Source organism: Leucopleurus acutus (assembly GCF_964270905.1).
Source record: "Leucopleurus acutus genome assembly, chromosome: 9".
Taxonomy (NCBI): domain Eukaryota; kingdom Metazoa; phylum Chordata; class Mammalia; order Artiodactyla; family Delphinidae; genus Leucopleurus; species Leucopleurus acutus.
Genome location: NC_139144.1, coordinates 95,386,502 through 95,399,901, shown reverse-complemented (window position 1 = coordinate 95,399,901; position 13,400 = coordinate 95,386,502). Strand labels below are relative to the sequence as shown.

The window sequence follows — 13,400 nt, the reverse complement described above, 5'->3', positions numbered from 1 at the left end:
CTAGTCTCCCAGTTCATCCCACCCCTCTCCACCTGCTTTCCCCCCTTGGTGTCCATACGTTTGTTCTCTACATCTGTGTCTCTGTTTCTGCCTTGCAGACCAGTTCATCCATACCATTTTTCTAGATTCCACATATATGCGTTAATATACAATGTTTATTTTTCTCTTTCTAACTTACTTCACTCTGTATGACAGTCTCTAGGTCCATCCATGTCTCTACAAACGACCCAATTTCGTTCCTTTTTATGGCTGAGTAATATTTCATTGTATATATGCACCACATCTTCTTTATCCATTTGTCTGTCAGTGGACATTTAGGTTGCTTCCATGACCTGGCTATTATAAATAGAGCTGTAATGAACATTGGGGTGCATGTGTCTTTTTGAATTATGGTTTTTTCTGGGTACATGCCCAGTAGTGGGATTGCTGGGTCGTATGGTAGTTCTATTTTTTTTTTTGCGGTACCCGGGCCTCTCACTGATGTGGCCTCTCCTGTTGCAGAGCACAGGCTCTGGACACGCAGGCCTAGCGGCCATGGCTCACGGGCCTATCCGCTCTGTGGCACGTGGGATCTTCCTGGACCGGGGCACGAACCCGTGTCCCCTGCATCGGCAGGCGCACTCTTCAACCACTGCGCCAGCAGGAAAGCCCTATTTTTATTTTTTTAAGGAACCTCCATACTGTTCTCCATAGTGGCTGTGGGAATTTACATTCCTACCAACAGTGCAAGAGGGTTCCCTTTTCTCCACACCCTCTCCAGCATTTGTTGTTTGTAGATTTTCTGATGATCAGGCCAGCCTTTTCTGTACAAAATCCCAATATAGGATCGCTTGGCTTTGGCTGGAGCACTCCCAGTGATGTTTCTCCTTCAGCCTTAGAAGAGGCTGTGTCGTCTCATGGAACCACTAGCTCACCACCACCAACTAGCTATGATAAGCTTCGTATCAAAATGGAATTTAACCTTTTTTTTGATACTTAGTTTCCTTACCTACAGAGTTATGATGATACAGAATTATGATGATAATAGTTGTCTATAGGATTAAATAGGTTTAGGAGATAAAAGATAAATGCCATGAAAAACCAGTGATCATAGCTCTTTATATTGAGCTACATTTCCTTCTGTAACTGCCAGGTATTGTGTGGACCTTTGGAGCAATACAGAATAAATTGGTTGCCTAATCTGAAACATAATTGAGAGATTTTCTTCACCCCCCCCCCCCACTATGTATAGTATAAGACCATGTGAATTGGAGCTATAGAACATAGACTCTTCTCTAATGTTTGCGGGTACCTCTTTTGATGTAGTGAAAGCTTGACAATAATGAGGGAGAAACATTTATTATGCCGTTTATCATCTAAATTTTCTCTAATATAGATATATTTATACAGCTATATTATATTTATAATGTAGTCAATTTATGAGAAACACTTGTATCTGAATTTAGGTATTTAGTCAAGACATTTATTCATTTTACATATTTGTGGAAGAAACCTAAAGTGTGTTGCCCTTAGCTTTTTGGCTGCCTTGCTGCCATGATCTCGGCATTTTAATTCCTGCCACTCAGTGGGAGGAGAGCAGAAGGCAGAACATTTGTGCCTCTCTTCAACTGATTATTGTCTCTGCCTCCGTGCTCTCCTTGCCTCGTGATGTCATGAAACCCAAGGATCAGATTAAGCAGGCAGTGCATGTGCCCCCAAAGCTTCTGTTCTGCAGGACACGTAACATCTTAATTCAGAACGCAAATGGCTAAGAGGAATCCCTTTGGGAAAGCAGGTAACTGATTTTTAGGAGTTCATCTGTTCTAGAAGAGGAAATATATTTGTGTGCTTGTTTTATTAGAATTATTCTTTGTTTTTTTTTTTTTCTTTTCTTTTCAGTCTCTTAGGCAGTTAGGGGATCAAATAGAATGGAAATTTGCACTGAATTGTACTGTCTTGGTGCATGAAGTATTTACAGTATAGCGTGCAGAAACAATTGTCATTTCCTGAAGTGTTAGTGAAAGTGATTTAGACGGCTAGGCTAGGCACGAGAATGAGATTTAATTTTTGTGTTTTGTTTGCCTTGCCTTGTTTGCTTTGGAATGCATTTCACTTTTTCCAGGCTGTGTTGTTATCCAGAGCTATAAAATAAAATGCTTTATTTTTAGGGCCTTTTCATCAGTGGTATCGTTGGGGATCGGCTTAATTTGCGATGGGTTCTGTCTTTTGGCATGTGCTCCTCTGCATTAGTGGTAAGTTGAAAGGTGTTATTCTTATTGCTATTACTGTTGTCTCAGCCAGGTATTTTACAATCCAAGCAGTCCCCCACTTCTGTATATAGAGTAGAATAGAAAAATTAATCTTCAGTGTTCTGATCCCTTCTGTGCCTTTTCGCTTAGGTATGTCCTTAAAGTATGACTTCAATCATGCCCCTTGCTTGATGCTCAGTCACCAGCAAAATCAAAGCGTAACTTGCCTGGCATCCAGTGCCCCTGAGAACCTGGTCCCAGCCCGCCTCTACAGTCATGTCTGTCCTGTGCTTCACCTCTCTGCACTCCCACATCAAACTATCAATACCTTTTGTGGCCCTAACATATCCTGCTGCCTCCTACCTCACGGCTATCGTTCCTGCTGTTCTTCCTGCCTTGAATGCTCTCTGTTCAGCTCTTGATAGTATAACTCAGCGTCTCCTTCAAGTCATTGGCCAAATGACTCTTGTTTCATTATGCCTTACTTTACCAGCCCCACTCCCGGAAGTCATCCTTCCCTGTCCTGAGCTCCCGTGCCTGGATTTCTTTGAAGGCACTTCTCTTGTCTGCTGCTCAGCCTGCTTGTTTCTGTGTCGGTCTTGCTTTCCCTAGGAGCCTGCAGTGGGGTGATTAAGACCATAGACTTCCCCAGACCTGCACCGCCTGGGTTTCAGTCCTTCCCCGGGAGTTTCCAGCTACGGCTTCTGTGTGCTTTAGCCTCCCCTTTTGAATACCTCCACCTGGGGTTGCAGTGAGGGTTCTGTGTGTTACTGTGTGTGGGGCATTTGGAACAGTGGCTGGTGTATTAAGTGCTATAGAGGGCAAGATCCATATTTGATTCATCTTTATTTGCTTACAAGCATCTGGTGATAAATTTTTGTTGATTGAATGAAAGCATGGAGTTTAGTTAGACTCTATTATTGTTTTTCAATGTCTGCCATTTGTGTATGGGGAAAAACTTCTTTTTCTATTTCAGAGATTGAAGCACTTTATTTATTCACAAGCTGCTCACCCACACATATATACATACTATTTTTAAACCTGTATACATACTTTCTTGTTTTTTTTTTTTTTTACGTTTTTTGACAAATTGAAGTATGTACATAAACTCAATAAACTCACCCTTTTTAGTGTATACTCCTGAATTTTGACAAGTGAGTATAGTTGTGTAACTGCCGCCCTTCCTTCTGCCCCCAGCCTCTGGCAGGCACTGACTGTTTTTCTGTCGTTATAGCTTTGCTCATTCCAGAATGTCATATAACTGGAATCATACAGTATTAGACATACCAGTTTGAAACCCATGCCAAATATTCCCGAAGGAGACTGACTACAAATAAAATGCCCACGCCGAGCAGAATGCCTGGAAAAAAGCAGTCCTTTGATGAATGCCACCAAATGATTGAGCCAATCACAAGTTACGCCAATGCACTTATTAGGCACGGTGTTAATAATAGCTGGCGCTTTCTGGTCCGCGTGATGTGCCTGGGCTGTTCTAACGATATTTAAACATGTGAAGTCAGGTAGTCCCCAGAGCTGTCTTCCATAAACAAGAGGAAAGGGAAATAATGTAAAAAGAGGTCCAACAATCGGGACTTAACCTTTTAGAGTTGAAGATGCAAGTTGGAAGGATGGTCCTCGCTGTGTTTTACGCCCTTTGCCATCTCTGCCTCTCTGGTGGGGGTGGTTTGGTGGTGGTCTCACTCAGCGCTGCTCTGGGCGGGAGCATCTGAAGAGTTGGCCACACGTCTCTCAGGCCCCAGACATTGACTGTATCTTTCACATAGGGTCTTTAGTCGGGGTGTCCACAAGGATGTTACATGTGTCTTTTTCTTTCTTCTTCTCTAAGGTATTTGTCTTTGGCACTCTCACAGAATGGCTGCATTTCTACAACAAGGGGCTATACTGTAGCCTGTGGATCGTGAATGGCCTGCTGCAGTCCACTGGTTGGCCCTGCGTCGTTGCTGTTATGGGCAACTGGTTTGGGAAAGCTGGGTATGCCACTTCCTCCTCCTTTCATTTCTCTACTTAAGTAGTTTTAATATGGGATTGTTCAAGACTTGTCAGAGTCAATGCACTTGATCCCTTCGACACCACCCACGTCTTCCCTCTATTTTAGAAAGTTTAGAGCAGCCGGGAGAGGAGTTTTCATGTCAAAGTACATTGGAAATAATGTGGACCCTAGATATGGTCTAGCCTGTGGGACTCATTCACAGCAGTCTCCTGGCCATGGTCAGATATTGAGTGTGGCTAAGGCCGTACGTCTCAAATTTTTTTTTTTTTTAAATCTTCCCTTTAGAGAACATAAATAACACACCATAATAACAAATCTCACGTGCCATCTCATCATGTATCTTCCTGTGGGTTTTGCTTTCCCTTTTTTTTGAGACTCAGTGATCTAGTTTAACCTTCTTAAAGATAAGGAAACTGAGGCCAGAAGTTATCCATAGGGCTTGCCCTAAGGTCACAGAGCAAAGGCTTCAAGAAGATGCAGATGGGGCTTCCCTGGTGGCGCAGTGGTTAAGAATCCACCTGCCAGTGCAGGTGACGCAGGTTCGAGCCCTGGTCCAGGAAGATCCCACATGCCGTGGAGCAACTAAGCCTGTGCGCCACAACTACTGAGCCTGCGAGTCACAACTACTGAAGCATGCGCACTCTAGAGCCCATGCTCCACAACAAGAGAAGCCACGGCAACGAAAAGCCTGTGTGCTGCATCAAAGAGTAGTCCCCCCCCCCCAAAAAAAAAAAAAAGAGTAGTCCCTGCTCGCCACAACAAAAGAAAGCCTGCACGCAGCAATGAAGGCCCAACGCAGCCAAAAATAAATAAATAAATAACAAAAAATAAAGTTCCCTTTAAAAAAAAAAAAAAAGGAAAATGCAGATGAAGAATGCCAAACTTGGGGCTTAGTTAAGTTGGCCATTTTTTCCATAAACCTTTAAGTACTTATCAGTTGTATGTGAGTTTGTGTGTGTGTGGCGGGGGCCATGGCTTGAGGATGGGCACCTACTGCCACTCAAGAAGAACCATACTTAATTTACAGGATAGAAAATAAATTGAGCTACCCAAAGACCTGGCTTTGTTGTTTATTGTTGTTTGTGGCACTCTGCCTTTGTTGTTTATCATTGTTTATGACACTCTGCCTTTAGGAATACTGTTAATTTGGATTTCTATCATTTGTCCTGGATAAATATTTATGTGTTGTGAGATGCACATTTTATTTCATCGATGGCTCTATGTTTTTTGTTTGTTTACTCTTTTACGTAGGGACCAGTGTGCACAGCAGGCATTATCCACCCGCCGCGTGATCAGTGCATGCTTTGACCAACTCCTCTCGGCTTTCCAGCTTCCCCAGTCTCATAGTAGGAGTAGAGGTGCTTGCTGGCTAATGATCTCTGTATTGTTGTGAAAGTTCACCTGTAAAATGCCTTGTGGTTAGAATCAGCACCGCTTAATGAGAATGCTCTGATTATGTTCAGTGTGCTAGTGATTTCCAGTTCTTTCCAACTCTAGCGTCACTGGTTTAACAGTTGATTTTCGGAGGTACTCATTCCCCCGGGATACTTTAGTTTTCTTTTGGAGTAGGAGATGCTGTCTGCTTGTGTGTTATTTATTTTTATTAAGATTTTTAACATAACTTCTTTCCAAGCGTGATTTTTGAAAATTATACAAAGGTTACTTGATTATTGTAGCCAAACCAGATAATATGAATGAACACAGAGAAATAAAGGTAAAACCACCTGAAATCCTGTTACTTCAAGGATAATCACTTTGACGTGTATAATTTTGAGATAGTCCTTATCTGAACTTTTATAAATTGGGTGACACTTGGTGGTAGGTGGCAGTGACTGGGTAGGCTGACCTTGATTATTTCTCTGGCTCAGTCACAAATTCAAGAAGGCCATTACAGTTTACTTTTGAAAGTAAGACAGCTTGTTTTTAAGCAAATAACACTAGTAAGTGAAATCAGTGATGCATTGCCTGACTCAGTGACTCTTCCTGTGAAATGTAACAATAAACCATGAAGTACCAATAAAACTATGATAACTTAAAGTCACAGTTGTTTTCAGCCAGTTTCTTCTGAAATCATGTCTTTGGTCAGCCAGTGTTATTCAGACCCTCTAGGACGCTCTTGGTAGGTTTGTGATCCACTGAGGACGTTGCCTTGGAAAGCTATTACCTTGGCTGAATCGTGTCCCTCCTCCCGTTGTCGGGGTCATAGTTTTTTAAAACACATTGAGGCAGGTAGTACTAGTAGGTACACCCTTGTAGGCCCAAACTGTCAACTCTGTCACTGCACTCATTCCTTTGAGGAGCACAGCGCTTTCCAGATGAGAGCCCTGAGCCTGGGCTGGGACTTGCTGGAGATCACCCAGCTGGAAGTGGCAGAGCTGGGACTTCTGAAAAGACTTTATTTTTCACTGTTAAATGTTGTCTACCTGTTCATTTCTAAGATTCCTTCTGTCTCAGTGAAGTTATAAAAATGTTGAAAGAGCTGAAGAACCTAGACCTAACACCGTGTGTTATTGATATGTATTAAGTAGAATAAAATACAAATTTTTTTTTTGTTGTTGTTTGTTTGTTTGTTTTGTGGTACACGGGCCTCTCACTGTTGTGGCCTCTCCTGTTGCGGAGCAGAGGCTCTGGACGTGCAGGCTCAGCGACCATGGCTCACGGGCCCAGCCGCTCCGCGGCATGTGGGATCTTCTCGGACCGGGGCACGAACTCGTGTCCCCTGCATCGGCAGGCGGACTCTCAACCACTGCGCCACCACGGAAGCCCACAAATTTATTTTTTAATACTAGTTTTAAAAATGTAACACATACATTTTTAAAAAAATAAATTTATTTATTGATTGATTGATTTATTTTTTGGCTGTGTTGGGTCTTTGTTGCTGCGCGTGGGCTTTCTCTAGTTGTGGCGAGCGGGGGGCTACTCTTCGTTGTGGTGCGCCGGCTTCTCATTGCGGTGGCTTCTCGTTGCGGAGCACGGGCTCTAGGTGTGCGGGCTTCAGTAGTTGTGGCACATGGGCTCAACAGTTGTGGCTTGCGGGCTCTAGAGCGCAGGCTCAGTAGTTGTGGTGCACGGGCTTAGTTGCTCTGTGACATGTGGGATCTTCCCGGACCAGGTCTCAAACCCGTGTCCCCTGCATTGGCAGGTGGGTTCTTAACCACTACACTACCAGGGAAGTCCTAATACACAAATTTAAACGTTAAAAAAATTAATTTTTCTTAACTGCTTTTTTTTTTTGTCTTTTTCTTTTTTCAGCAGCCCTACTGCCATTGCCTATGTCCAGAGCTAGTTGTTTTTCTCCAGGACTATTGTAATAGCTAGTTTCCCTTCCACAGACTCTTCATCCACATATCCATTTTTTTTTTTGATGGCCTTATTGAGGTATACAATATGCTGCACATGTTCAAAGGGTACAGTTGGATGAGCTTTGGCATGCATGCACCTGTAGAAGTATCATCACAATTAAGATCATGACATATCCATCACTCCCAAAGTTTCCTCATGCCCCTTGGTAATTCCTCCCTCCCACTGCCGTCTCCAGTCAACCACTGATTTGCTTTCTGTCACTTTAATCTGAATTTTCTAAAATTTTATATAAATGGAATCACACAGTATGTCTTCTTGACTGTGTTCTTCCACTCGGCACAGTAACGTTGAGATTAATTCATGTCTCCATTCCTTTTTTTTATTTTGTTATTTTTATTTATTTTTATTTTTTAATTTATTTTTGCTGTGTTGGGTCTTCGTTTCTGTGCGAGGGCTTTCTCTAGTTGTGGCAAGCGGGGGCCACTCTTCATTGCGGTGCACGGGCCTCTCACTCTCGCGGCCTCTCCTGTTGCGGAGCACAGGCTCCGGATGCGCAGGCTCAGTAGTTGTGGCTCACGGGCCTAGTTGCTCCGTGGCATGTGGGATCCTCCCAGACCAGGGCTCGAACCTGTGTCCCCTGCATTAGCAGGCAGATTCTCAACCACTGCGCCACCAGGGAAGCCCTCCATTCCTTTTTATAGCTGAGGAGTCATCCATTATATCACAATTTATCTGTTCACCTATCGGTGAACATTCAGGCTTTTAGTTTTCGGCTTTTACTAGTAAAGCTACTGTGAATATTTGTTGATGAATCCTTGTATGGACATATGCTTTCACTTCCCTTGGATACATACCTTGGAGTAGGATGGCTGGATCATATGATAGGGGTGTGTTTATCTTTTTAAGAAACTGGCAATTTCTTCTAAAGTGGTTGAACCATTTTACATTCCCACCAGCAGAGTATAAGGATTCTAGGTGCTATACATCCTTGTCAACACTTGGTATGCTCAGTGTGTTTTGATTTTAGCTATTCTAGTAGGTGTGTAGTGATACCTCCTTGTGGTTTTAATTTGCATTTCCCTAATGTCTGATGATGTTGAGCATCTTTTCATGTGCTTATTTGCATCTTATTTATTTTTAATTTTTTAAATTTTTTGGCTGTGTTGGGTCTTCGTTGCGCGCAGGCTTTCTCTTGTTGCGGTGAGCGGGGGCTATTCTTGGTTGCGGTTCATGGACTTCTCATTGCAGTGGCTTCTCTTGTTGCGGAGCATGGACTCTACGCGCGTGGGCATCACTTGTTGCAGCACACAGGCTCAGTAGTTGCGGCACACGGGCGCTAGGGCGCACGGGCTCAGTAGTTGTGGCTTGCGGGCTCTAGAGCACAGGCAGTTGTGGCACATGGGCTTAGTTGCTCCGTGGCATGTGGGATCTTCCTGGACCAGGGATTGAACCCGTATCCCCTGCATTGGCAGGCGGATTCTTTTTTTTTTAATATAAATTTATTTATTTATTTATTTAATTTATTTTATGGCTGCATTGGGTCTTTGTTGCTGCACTCAGGCTTTTTCTAGTTGTGGTGAGCGGGACTACTCTTCGTTGCAGTGCATGGGCTTCTAATTGCGGTGGCTTCTCTTGTAGCGGAGCATGGGCTCTAGGCACGCAGGCTTCAGTAGTTGTGGCACGTGGGCTCAGTAGTTGTGGCTTGTGGGCTCTAGAGCTCTGGCTCAGTAGTTGTGGTGCATGGGCTTAGTTGCTCCATGGCATGTAGGATCTTCCCGGACCAGGGCTCAAACCGTGTCCCCTGCATTGGCAGGCGGATTCTTAACCACTGCGCCACCAGGGAATTCCGCATCTTATTTTTTTTGTGTGTGAAGTATTTATTAAAATCTTTTGCCCCTTTTTCAGAAACTTTGTATTTGAGATTATTGTAGATTTATACTCTTTAACATTTTATTGCATTGTCTGTTTTTCACCTTATTGAGTTTCGAGAGTTCTTTATATTCCAGTGACAAGTCTTCTGTCAGATAAATGATATCCAAATAGTTTCTCCCAATCTGTGGCTTGTCTTTTTAAATTCTCTTAATGGTGTTTTTCAGTGAGCCCCAAATTGAACTTATAATAAAATCTTAGAGTTAGAAGAGACCTACCTGATGTTTTGCCATTTGGGTGTACTTTAAAAAAACGTTAAAATAGAATATTGATTCTTTGTAATGCGAACCTGCACTATTTTGGCCATTTTGTATTTGAACTGCACATAAAATCCCTTCTGATTCTATTGTCTTCTGTTTTGCACTGTTCCCATCTAGACGAGGAGTTGTTTTTGGTCTCTGGAGTGCCTGCGCCTCAGTGGGCAATATTTTGGGAGCATGTCTAGCTTCTTCCGTTCTGCAGTATGGTTATGAGGTAGGTGTTTCTTTCTAGCTTTTTCTTGAGTATATAAATATATTTTCTATTTTAGGAAATAATCCTGTGACCATTTAAAATGACCTAGAGCTATGTCTGGGTGGGGCAAGGTTTGTATTAAGAGTGGACAAACTCTTGGTAAATTCAAACACGTTAAAAAATTAGTGATGGAAAAACAACCAAATCTAAAGACATATTGGTTGGGGAAAAGTATTTGCAACTTATGTTACAGATAAAGAGCTAATTTCCTTAATATATAAAGAATGCCCACAAATTGATAAGAAAAAGACCAACACACAGAAAGAAAGGTAAAGGATTTGACTCTGTAGTTCATGAAAAGGAAATAGAAATGGCTTGTAAACATACGGCAGGGTATTCCACTTCACTCAGAATTTATTCCTTCATTCAGTAAATATTTTTAAGCTCCTCTAAGTGCCCCAAGGCAGTAAAGAATAGAGCCCTGACCAAGAGACAAAAATCTCTACCCTTATGGAGTTTAGGTGTAGTCGGCAGAGAAATGCAAATTAAAACTACACTGTAAAAAAAAAAAGAAAAGAAACGACACCGTATACTTATTTTATTGGTAAAAACCCCAAAGCTTGGTAACATGTTTATGAGGATGTGACAAAACAGGCATTGCAGATGGGAGAGTAAATAACCCCTCTTGGGGTCAGTATGGTCTATCAAAATTATAATGGCTCTCACCAAGCAGTTCCACATCTGTGAGTTAATCCCATTGGTGAATATACTTCAGCATGTACAGAGAGATACATCTACAAGGTTATTTACTTCAACATTATTTGTAATAGCAAAAGATTGGTAACATGTCAACCAAAAGGGAAATAATTATACTAAGGAACTCCTATTCAGTGGAATGCTGTGCAGCTGTGAAATAGAATTATGCAGCCCTAATGTCCTGACAGGGAAACAGCTCAATGGTGTGTTAAGTGAAGAAAGCAAGGGTGCATAACCGTGTGTGTTGAATGCTGCCATTTGTGTGAAATGGAGGAAGAATTAAAGAGTATCTATTGTATTGGCTTGTATGTTTCCAAAACAATCTCTGCAAAGTAAAAATGAAATAACAGTGCTTATATGTGGAAAAATGAGAATTGAATGGCTGGGAGAAGGGATGGGAGGGAGGGTTTAACTATACATCTTCTACTTTTTGTTGCTTGAATCATTGTCAACCTATTGCCTGTTCAAAACCCTAATAATTAAAAGTAAATTGCTCTTTTGAAAAGTAAATTGCTCTTTTGAAAAGCAGCAGATACATTTTTAAGCTGCTCACCAAGTGTTTGGTCCCTGAAGAATTCTGGTCTAGTTAGGGCCAGTGGGAAGTCCTTCCTGTGTTCACATTCACCTTTTCCCAGGTTTCTTAGCTTCACACCTGGATTGTACTAATTGGCTCAGATGGGAATTTCAGTTCACCCTACGTGCTGCTCCCAGATTTGACTTCTGGCAAAACTAATTTTGTCACCTGTCTCTCTGCATCAGGCTCCACTCTTAAATAAAATAATATTCAGCGATGCAGCCTGGCTCTTGAGTCTTTCATCTGGATAGCACCTTTCCAAGTCAGTGTTCTTCCCTGTTACCCCCAGCAGAAGCCCTCAGCTCGCACCATGCAGAAGGCTTTCCATCTCCCTCCCACCCGGTGCCTTTGCCTCAGCCATGCCAGGAAAGGTGGTCAGTTGCTATGATTTTCAGCTGCTCCCTAAAGCATTGTCTCCCTCCTTCAACCTCTTTAGCTGTTTCCTTCTTCTGAATTCAGTTCCTCTGTTTGTTTCCTATTAGGACTGGGCCTTCTCATTTATCAGCTACATGCTGCCTTATACTATTATTTTGTGTACTGTTTAATCCCCTCAACTGGAAAATATCTTTGAGGGCAGATACTGTCTTTTGTAGGAGGCCGAGTAGTGTAAGGATTATTACTTTTGGAGCTAGTTCTGATTTCATGATCGTAATAGTACCACTCAGTGTCCCGTGGACCTTAATTATCCTCTCTGAGTCCCATAGAGTCACTGGGAAAAACTTGTGAGAAAACACAAGTAAAACACTTAGCTCAGTGCCTGGCCTGGCACAGGCTAGGCGCTCAGCGCTCATTTCCTTTCCAGTCGCCCTGTCCTCCCCCCGTGTGCCTCTAATGAATGTGCCTTTAATGAGCATCTCAGATGCGTCAGGAACACCTTTCCCTTCCCCCTCCAGTATGCCTTTCTGGTGACGGCGGCTGTGCAGTTTGCTGGTGGGATCATCATCTTCTTTGGACTCTTGGTATCACCTGAAGAAATTGGTGAGAAGCTGCTCTTCTACTCAGAACGTCTTACTATTATAGGCAAAGAGAAACCTGTGGCCAGAACAGCCTATCTCTTTCTTCCTAAGAGAACTGTGAGCTCCTTTCAGTGAATGCAAGGAGCAGTATTGCTGTTTGTATCCTGTTGACGCTGCGGCCTCTCCTGGCACAGCTGCAAATGTTTGAGGCAGTGAGGCTCACCTTTTTATAGATTCAGGGAAAACTCATCATTTGCAAATGGGTTTTATAATGGAGATGCTGGCTAGAAATTAGCATGGATGTATTTCGAATTTCACTTCTTGAGACAGATTTCTTTTCCTTCATAAAAATAATTTAGTGTGATACTTATCTGTGGTTAAATACAGAACGTGTACAAGTGAAACCACAGAAGCAGATAGATGTATGATTCTTCTATCTTTTGAGTATACTAAAGAGACATGTCAGTTTAAGAGCACGTAATTAATGGTGTTTTTGGTATTATGTAAGAGAGATACTGTGATGTGGTTGAAAAAGCTTTGCTTTGAAGCCAGGTCAAGGAGAATTAGAGGCCTGGGTTTGTGGCTCATTAGCTGTGTGACCTTAATTGACCTTGGACTCTGAACCTTAGTAGCTTCTTCTGTAAAATGGAAATAAAAATAACATGGACCCCGTAAGTAATGATGCATGCAAAGCACTTAGCCCAGTGCTGGGCACCTGGAGGGCCCTCTGTAAACATGGATGTCACTCTTGTTGTAGGTCTTCCAGGTATTGAGGCCGAAGAAAATTTTGAAGACGACTCACACAGGCCATTAATTAGTGGTGCTGAAAATGAAGATGAAGCTGAGCCTAATTATTCAATCCAAGAAGACAAGACTATTACCCAAGTCAAGGCGATAAGCTTTTACCAGGCTTGTTGCCTTCCCGGAGTTATAGCGGTAAAGCCTGTTCAAATCTCCTTACCACAGCCAGTGAGATGTTATAGCCGGGATAGTAACTCTGCCTGGGATAAAGCATCTTGAAGTATTTCGCTTCTCTCTGAGACTTTATTTTAGGAATATATGTTCAGAGGAATAGTGAATATTGGCCCTCAGCTTGTTTCTGTATTGGCACCACTTGAAGTTTTGTCTGAAATTTAATGCAGGGTTTGGCAAAACCTTTTCTGTACAGAACCAGTTAGTAAATGTTTTCA

The 13,400-nt window shown here is 42.4% G+C and overlaps 1 protein-coding gene across 1 annotated transcript in view; it reads left to right on the top strand.

The window, feature by feature from the left end:
* Window positions 1-13,400, top strand: part of SLC37A3 (solute carrier family 37 member 3) — a 45,717-nt gene that overhangs the window by 19,516 nt on the left and 12,801 nt on the right. The window contains exons 5-9 of the mRNA XM_082846187.1: window positions 2,148-2,231; window positions 4,075-4,220; window positions 9,849-9,945; window positions 12,148-12,232; window positions 12,968-13,146. Coding sequence (XP_082702313.1) covers window positions 2,148-2,231; window positions 4,075-4,220; window positions 9,849-9,945; window positions 12,148-12,232; window positions 12,968-13,146 — 591 coding nt within the window. The remainder of the gene's footprint in view (window positions 1-2,147; window positions 2,232-4,074; window positions 4,221-9,848; window positions 9,946-12,147; window positions 12,233-12,967; window positions 13,147-13,400) is intronic.